At 37.8% G+C, this 9,117-nt stretch overlaps 1 protein-coding gene across 1 annotated transcript; it reads left to right on the top strand.

Moving 5' to 3' along the window:
* Positions 1-2,523: 2,523 nt before the first annotated feature.
* Positions 2,524-5,127, top strand: HRG_09547 (uncharacterized protein; the record flags this gene model as incomplete). The annotated part of the gene is made up of 3 exons (XM_044868018.1): positions 2,524-2,618; positions 4,804-5,011; positions 5,074-5,127. The coding sequence occupies 3 exons, from the start codon at positions 2,524-2,526 to the stop codon at positions 5,125-5,127; spliced, it is 357 nt and encodes a 118-aa protein (XP_044716599.1).
* Positions 5,128-9,117: the final 3,990 nt, after the last annotated feature.

Genomic DNA, 9,117 nt, shown 5'->3' with positions numbered 1-9,117 from the left:
TAGAGCTTTTAGAGTTTAAGGATATCTTATTATAACTATCTTATTACTTACTTTCTTATTTATTAAAAGGAGGTAAGCGTTCTCTATAAGCTACCGCGTAAAGGAGAGCTAAAGTTAAGGTTATTAAGGTATCCCTTATTAATACTTATATTAGTATTATTAGTATATATATAAGTAAGAGGTCTTAGTAAGGTTCTAAAATAGTATAGATTACGTTATCGTTATTACTTATATATTCTAAAGTATTATATAAGGATTATAGTTTTTTAACCGAGTCGCTAGTATTAAGGGTCGTAGGGCTAATAATAAGAGCTCGGGGATTTTTTTAGTATAAGCTTATTACTTTTCCTTTATTACTAGCGAAGGCATTATCTAATTATTTATTTCCTGGTAAGCGTATCGCCTTATTAGGTCCTTAACTCTAGCTATTAAGGTAGTTACTACTTTAATTATTAAATCCCTAGATTTTATTTTTTCTAAATAGTACTATTATCCTCTAGGTATTCTCGGCTTTATAAAGCTACTCGTCGCTATATAAATAAAACAGAATAATAAGTTTACGCCCTAGATACTAGTTTTAATAAGGATAAGGGTATATATTTAAAGCACGTATAGTATACGGCTAAGGATTAATAGAGTAATTAACTATATAATTATTTAATTATCGGTCCTATATATAGCTTTAAGGGTCTTAGGTTATTAATATAAGTCTTAGAGATTTCTTTATTATATGCCTCTTTATCTTTACTAGAGTCGCGTAACTAGCGGCCTTTACTTTAAAGAGGGAAAATAGAAATTCGAATTAATTATATTTAAGGAAGATACTTAATTAGATAATTTAGGCCTTTATAAAGCCTTTAAGTATACTTAAAGGAAAGTTAAATAGGGAGCGCTAAGGGTCTTATCCCTTTAACGGGCTAATATCTATAAGGGTATAATCTTACCTATTAAAATAGTTATAACGACTATAGCTATAGCTAAGGCTAATATTTAAATAGTAAAAGAATAATATAGATAAGCTATAATAAGACTTTATATTAATCTTTAAACCCTACTAGTAATATATCTACTAGTAGCCTTAAGAAATTTTATAACTAAGAGGTTTATACTACTAATATAAAAGATTATTATAATAGTATAAACTATATAAATAGACTAAATAAAAAATATATATAAGTATATATTACTACTATAAATACTATATATCTAAGCGGTGTTAGAGAGCGATATAGTAGAAGCTATTAAGGTAGTAAATAATACTAAGGGGATTATAATAGTAATATCTAGCTTATAAAGGGATAGTATAGTAGGAATAAGAGGCGTAGTATATAACGTAAATTACGACGGCCTAAGTATAGTTCTTACTAGCTACTCTATATATCTCGGGACTATAGATAAGTAGAACCTATATACCGCGGAACTAATAGCGATAGTAATACCGCTAATATATACGCCGACCGGCCCGCCTTATCGAGAGGTAACGGTCGTAGTAAGTAGTCGCGTAGCCCTAGAAGTAATTAAGCGTCCTCGTAGCCAATCCGGCTAATATACTATTCGCTAAATTTACGACTATATTAACCGACTAGTTAGGCGAGGCTAGTCTATAAAACTTATCTAGGCACTAACTAAGTAAGCACGGTTTATATAGGCATTAGTCGCTAAGATAGTAGCGAAGAAAGTAACCTAGGTTAAAGCGGTAGTAGAAAAGCTATTATACTAAGTAAGATCTACTACGCTCCGTCTAGCACTCGCTCGAGGTTAGTATAAATAGCTTCTAGAAAATATAAGAAAGTACTTAAAATATATTAATAAAGTATTACTAAGGAAGTATACTTATATACTTTACGATTCTCTAAGAAAGAAAGAAGCTAATATTCTTATCTAGCTTTATACTAGTATATTATAACTAAACGGGTGCCTATATATAATAGGAGTTATAAACTTAGATTTATATAATTATAGCTAGGTAGTAAAAATAGTTAATTACTTTTTTTTCGATATATAAAGTAGTTTACGTAATAAGGTGTCTTATTTAAATACGTAAGAGCTAAGATTAAGAATCTATCTTTTTTCTTAGGAGGAAAAGCTATATTAAATAGCGATAAGTAGAAGCTAGATATATAGGCGGTTTATATAGCGATTAAATTCGCGATTAAGATTAAACGGCTCGATAGAAAGCTATAACTATTAGAAGATAACTAAGCTCTAATAAGTAACTATACTAAGTTACTAATATATCTTAGCTTCGGAACTAGTAGACCGCGCTTTAGCTGCTATAAATAGGATGCTAAATACTTAAAGAATTCGGCCTTTAAGTAGGCCTATTATAGGACTAATAATAACGAGGCTAACTAGCAAACGATAAGACGACAATCTATTAGGCTTAGGGAGTCAAGGAACAAACGTGCTAAACTATACTCTTAACTATGTAAAGGCCTTATAGGGACCTCCCTCCGGGCGAAATAAATCCTACCTACCTACCGACATTTTATCTCAACGTCAATCCGGGACAGCTCAATAACAATGGCGCCGATTGACGAGGCTCTTGATTTTCTGAAATCGTCGGAATTAGTGAATTATGCCGATACTGCACGGAAATTCAACCATAACGAGACTACGTTGCGACGGCGACATTAAGGCAAACAGTGGTCAAGACGTGATGCCAACTCATTGTATAAACCACGGCTGTCAATGCAACAAGAACGGGATCTTATTATGTCGTATATCAAGCCTGCCTAAGATGATTACTCGTGAAGTGGCGATATTACTACGCAATGCCGCTGTTGCCTGGAAGGCAACAGCTAATGCGTAGGCAGGCAACAAGTCTTTAATTTATATGTAAAGAGCTGCACAATTCCCTGCAGCTCGTTCACCTACTTCTTGTTCTTTAGATAATTCTCATCAATTGACTGATGCTATTTAGATCGCTTTGCACAGCCGCTGTCGTGCAAGGTGTGGGCCGTAACTGTCTGACACTCCCTCTAAAGGCGTTGGCGTCGATAGGCTTATATCTAGTTGAGAAATCACACTCTTAGGGTCTAATGACATGAGCCCAGCACCTCGAAAACCTCCTTCGATGTTTTTCTCGGTCATAGCGTCCTAAAATGCTACAAAAAAAACGCTAGGAAGAAGTCTTTCTTGGTGATGTGGGTTATGCCTGCCCTTATCTTCTTCTCGATTTGCCGACCGTATGCATTCTTAAGCGAGCTAGAACAGCCGACGTCGAGAGGCTAGAGTAAGTAAGATAAATAGGGAGGTATATAGAGTATAACAACGTTTTTCTCCTTATAGAATAGCTCGAAGTCTACCGGGTGGTGACTTTTATGGCTATCTAGGATGAGGAGGCGGTATCCGCCTATTTTACGGAGTCTTATATGTTTTTCGAAGTGCTAAATCCATTCTAGGCCTCTCTCGTTCGTGGTCTAGCCGTTTTCAGACATAGCGATGACCCAGTCTTGCGGGAGAGGGCTATTCTCATACCAAGTTAAGAGGTGATATTTGCCTAAGACGATAATAAATAGAGGGATAGCCCAGCCTTAGGAATTTACGCCCTAGATTACCGAAACCCATTCCCGATTCCTAGGCTACATTAGTTTCGTATTTAAACGTCTTTCTACACTTATAACGACCATTCCTATCGAGATTTGGCCTATTATAAAGCCAGTCTCATCAAAGTTATTGATATCTAACTCGGCAATACCATATTTAGCGATTGTGTTCCGCACGAGCGCGAACTAACCCCGGATAATATCTAGATCTTCGCATTGGGCTCTCTTATAGTTATACTTGCGAAAGAAACGCGTCTTTAGCTACTGGATGTCGCTTGACGAAGTTAGAGGCCCAGCGCTTCCCGACGCGTAACGCGTCGCGCTCAACGAGCAATCGGTTGGCAATATCTTCCACCTCGCGAAGCTTGGGGAATGATTGCAAATCTAGGTCCAAGACATACTCAACGATTGTCGACTCCTCCAATCTAGTCAATTTCCGCGATTTGGAGGGGTTACCGCGTCGCGACGTTATGCCGTGGAGTCGACTCGCTAAGGTAGAATGGGGCACTGCGAATGTTCGTGCAGCGGACCGGATACTAAGACTCGGGTCTTTTTTGATGGCCTGAATGGCTAAGAATAGCGGTCTCTCTTTTCTAAGAGGATCCATTTGTTTTGGTGGAGTAAAACGGGTCGTCAACTTATCCCCTGCATTGTCGCAGGTCGGTGTCCAGCTCACTTGTCTGTCCAGCTTACTTATCAAGTACGTTACTGAAAGGGGGGTGTTACCGACAGGGGGCGGGGTATGGTAAGTGAGACGTGAGGACTATCTGGTCTGTTTTAATGATTGGCATGGTGCCTTGCGGAAAATAAGCATGGTCAGACTGCTTACGCGCCGCCTAGTGCCTTGAATATAGTAGGCGTTCTCTGGCCATCCCTGTCGCGTTTCTTCGTGTGTTCGTGGCCGTCTCACCACTCTATTAGTCTCGTTCCGACTACGACAACTCTAGAAATTTGTCGCGGCTTTGCAGGATCACATTCCCTTGCTAGGAAAGGTTTGCTAAAAAAGCCGGCCCGGAAAATATGCAGAGCATTCCGGAGCCAAAGCTCATTTTCTCGGCTAGCCGATACTTAGGTAAGTAAAAGCAAGCCGAGGAAAATAGTATATATAGACTGGTCAGGGAACATGTATTGAGAGAAATCAGATAACCTTTCCTCACTATCGCACACTATCGTCACAGCCTAAGAATAAGCAATCCTGTTTCTCATCCAAGATGTTATCTAAGATCCTCATTTTGACCATCGCCTTTGCAGCGAGTACGATCGCCTCGCCCGTTGAGAATGGAGACCTCGACATAACGTCCGGCATGCTCAGCAGTGACGACTATGGTGGTGGCTCTGACCCCGGCTGCGGTCCCCCGCCGAAGCCCAAGCCGAAGAAGTGCAAGAAAAAGGGTGCTAGATGCAACGCGAGAACCCCAGGCGGCAACAAATGCTGCAAGGGACTTAAGTGTATCTCAGGAAAGGTAGAAACGAGCAGTTCCTATTCGAGTATAAACATACTATATACTAACCTATTATCCTATAGTGCGGCAAGCAGAAGCCGCCCGCACCTCCCTCACCCCCTGTCCCCGGCTACTAAGAAAGTTAGGGGGTTCGCAAAATATCTAATAGCGTTATAATTCGAAGACTACTCTCGTTGACTGGCTTAGAAGAACTCAGGGTTAGGCAAGCAGGCTTGCAAATGAATAAATTAACTTAAATCGGGCCTTTAATTTAATTTTATTTAGAAATAAGATTATAGGAATCACCGATCTAATCTAATTTAATTTAGTTCGGGTTCGATTTAGATTTATTTGCATGAGATTTGAATAACAGCACTGTTCTCCTAATATGATATATACTGAGCAGCGCCTGCTTAGAGGCGGCCTCTTTGCGCTGCAACCATCTGCCTTGCAAGACTAAAGATGCGCCCTAGCTCGGAAGACATGGCCGGAACTGAGAAAGATCGATTCCTATCCGCGATAGGCGTGGGTACTAACGCCTTCGGCGAAGCTAATATTAAATGGTATCATGCACCAGACAGTCTCCCGGATCGGTTGTGGCTACCTACTCTACATACCACCTCGTCCCGTCTAGCAGATATCGACGGTGCAGGCTGTGTACTAAGCTTCCTTACTAAGGTTATAAAGTTATCTAGTTCCACCGTCGGTTCTTCGGGTATCGTACCATGCCCTACCCCCCTTTTAGTAACACCCCCCTTTTAGTAGTATAAATAAAAAGGTTCCTACTAAAAAGTCTACTATTTAAACTATATAAAATATTACTAGAACTTAAGAATAAAAATATAAAGATTATATTATTTTATAGAGAAATAAACGCCTATATCTATACTAGCGTTTTATTACTACTCTCCTATATCTAGTAGTAATAAAAAGGGCCTTAGGTGCCGCCTTAACTTCCGTTATTAAAGCTAACTCTACCTCTAAGACATCCTCCTCCTCGGTCTTAGAATTTAGTATAACGGGCATTTTTTAACTTCTACTTTATAGAATAGCTTCCTAAGCTACTAAAGCTTTACTAAGAGTTATAAACTATTTGCTTAGGTTCGGAATTACTATACCCTTCTTACTTCTTTATAGCCGGGCTACTTCTACCTCTAGCTTCGCTATTCTATTACTATGCTTAGCAACCGTTATTCTTTAGCTTTAAAGCCTTCTTATTATTATAGCGTAATGCCTCTAAGTATTAGGAGTCTTATCCTTTCCGAAATACGGGCGATAGGGTGCTACCTTTAAGGAAATAGGATGAATCGACGACCGAGGATAAAGCAGACTAGGCAGACGAGCTGCTCAGTGCCTTTTTTCCACCCTTGCCCGCGAGAATCGAGGATAAGGGGGTGCGACTATAGCGGAAAGCGGTGCCCTTGCCCGTACTAACTAAGATTTTAGGAGAGATCGAGGAAAAGGTTATAACAGCGAAACCATAGAAAGCTCCTAGAGAAGATAAGCTTCCGACAGCGGTTTAGAGCAGTGCTCTTAATAGTATAACTAGTGCGTTTAGACCCCTTAAACTACTTATTTAGTAACTTAGCTAGACTAAACTATAGTATGCTTAAGATATTTAAACTAAACTATTATACTATTTATTACGGCTAAACTAAACTATAGTATAAACTATAGTCTATACTATTAGTATAAATATATAGTCTAATATTTAGCTTAGCACCCGTCGGACCTACTAGGTTGCCTCTAAACGTTCTAGCGCCCTTACCGAATTGCCTTACCTATAGCTTTACTAGCCCCTTTCCTAAATTAGAGGCTTAGAGCTAGTACCTATAGCTATCGAATCGATATAACGATACTTAAATCTATAATTAGATAATCTTTATCTAACGAAATAGAAATCTTACCTTAGATAGGAGTATTAGAGCGCTCCTATCCTAGGATCGTAGGCATTCTAAGAGATTTAAAGTTTTAATATTTATAGATCCTCGCTAATCGGTTACCGAAAGTTTAGCTTTAAAGAAGAGCCGCTCTATCTTAGTAGATATAAGCATAATCGATAGAAGGTTAATAGCTATTAAAGATAAGTTAGGGAACCGTCGCTATTACGCTAGCTCTAACTACTATTTTAACGGATCCGATACTATTATTATAGGCTCGCGGTAGTATACTTTATACTTATCGGTATTTATATTAAAAATCATAGCCTTCTAGTCTTTTATCTATATTTTATACCTATTTAGTCGTCCTATACTTAGCTCTTATATAAAACCTAGTCGATAAATAAGGTAGGGAGTAGTCGATTTATATGCCTCTATCTATAGCTCCCCTACCTAAGCTTTAGCTCTCTTAATCTATTTATTCTTATTCTCCTAAGTCTTCTCTATATATGCCTACTTAAGGGAAGGATTTAATACCGTCGCTGCTAAATAGACCGGCGAATCCTCCGTTAATTTATAGTAGTCGGCTAATTTAGCTTATATAGTCTCTATTATTATAGCTAAGTAAGGGATAGCAGTAGCTTTCTTAGCCGCCTTAGTATAATGTAAGAGATAGTCTATAGTTAGTAGAACGTTAGAGATAGAATTACCTATGCCTTCGTTAGCTATTATAGCGTCGTAAAACGGCTCGAGAAATTTATAAATCTTAGCTAAAGTAACCTAGTTAGAGGAAGTAAGAGTATCGTCTTATAAGGTAGGCTCTTAATTATAAAATATAGTAATGCCTTAACGGACTTTTATTCTAAGGGCATATTTAACTATACTATACTACGAATTCTAATAAGTATTATTATCGCGCCGTAGCTATAGACCGTTAGTAAGACTAGTAAATATCTAAAGTCGCTAGGGAGTCTAAGTAATATAGACCACGATATTATATAATTTGCCTATTGCCCCTCGCTTTCTCTATTATATAACCTCCTCGTCGGAAGCCTATAGTAGGAATCTACTATAGGTAGTCGCTTCCTTATAAGGAACTCTATTACGGCTAGATTAAAAATATAGCCGAAATAGCGAAGTTAGTAAGGAAGAGGATTATAGAAAATATCGAACTTATATTCTAAGTTATTAGAGACTTTATCGATTATAGTATTTATATTAGTAGTATTATATATTATAAAGTATCTAACTTTTAACGCTATTTTATATTCCTATATAATCTCTATAATAGCTTCTACTATATACTTAACGCTATACTATTATTTTAATTCTTTTATCCTTACTACTAGGGACTATAGACTATAATCTTTAGTAATAAATTAAACTATAAATCCTATTAGGCCTAAATAATTCGGCGACATCTAGTTATTTAGAATAATATAGATTTATAAGAGAGCATTTTATAGAGCTCGCTTTATAAACTCCTTTTTATTATCGTAGCCCTATTATAAGTTATTTTTAACTATGTCGCCGGACCTTAGTAGGAGATTATCGGCGGCCGGACGAATATACTAAATAAAGTCACGAAAGGCCGGCTACTTAATATAAGCGAATAGGAGGCTATAAGCTACTATATAACGGTAGTATAGTTCGCGGATAGTAGCTTAGTCTAGGGCATCTTTCTCTACCGTCTCCTTACGTTTCTTAGGAGAGACTAGAGTTTTATTAGCTAGAAATATAGTAATATCTCTAAGGCGACTTTATATTACTTCCTGCCTAGTCCCCTCCCGCCTAGAAATAATAATCTTATATTCCTTTCGTAAATAATTAACGATAGCAAACGACCTACTATAGTAATTATATTTCTTTGCTCTTTTTTTATCGAAGTAGGGCTAGCAATGCTACTATTTCGTTCCGTAGAAATTAACCTAAGCTGCCGGAATACTCCTACCTTCTTCTCTTTAATAATACTACTAAATAGGAGACGTCTTTCGGCGGTAGACGCTAAGGGCAGGCGAAGAGGATAGTGTCGGTAACGGGGATGCCTTTATATTACTAATAAGGTCAGAGTTAACTTTATAGGTGCCGCTAATAGCACTGCTAGTCTCGGAGTAATCTACGATAGAGGATATAATCCTTTAGGACGGCACTAGATAATATAGCTATCAAGGGAATCTAGCAGAGAGCAGGATTATTAGGATAAACCGACCTTCTATTAGATCATTCTAGCTTCCTCTCTTTAACTAC

The sequence above is a fragment of the Hirsutella rhossiliensis genome (assembly GCF_020360975.1).
Source record: "Hirsutella rhossiliensis strain HR02 chromosome Unknown scaffold00013, whole genome shotgun sequence".
NCBI lineage: Eukaryota > Fungi > Ascomycota > Sordariomycetes > Hypocreales > Ophiocordycipitaceae > Hirsutella > Hirsutella rhossiliensis.
This window is presented reverse-complemented; position numbering and strand designations above follow the sequence as displayed.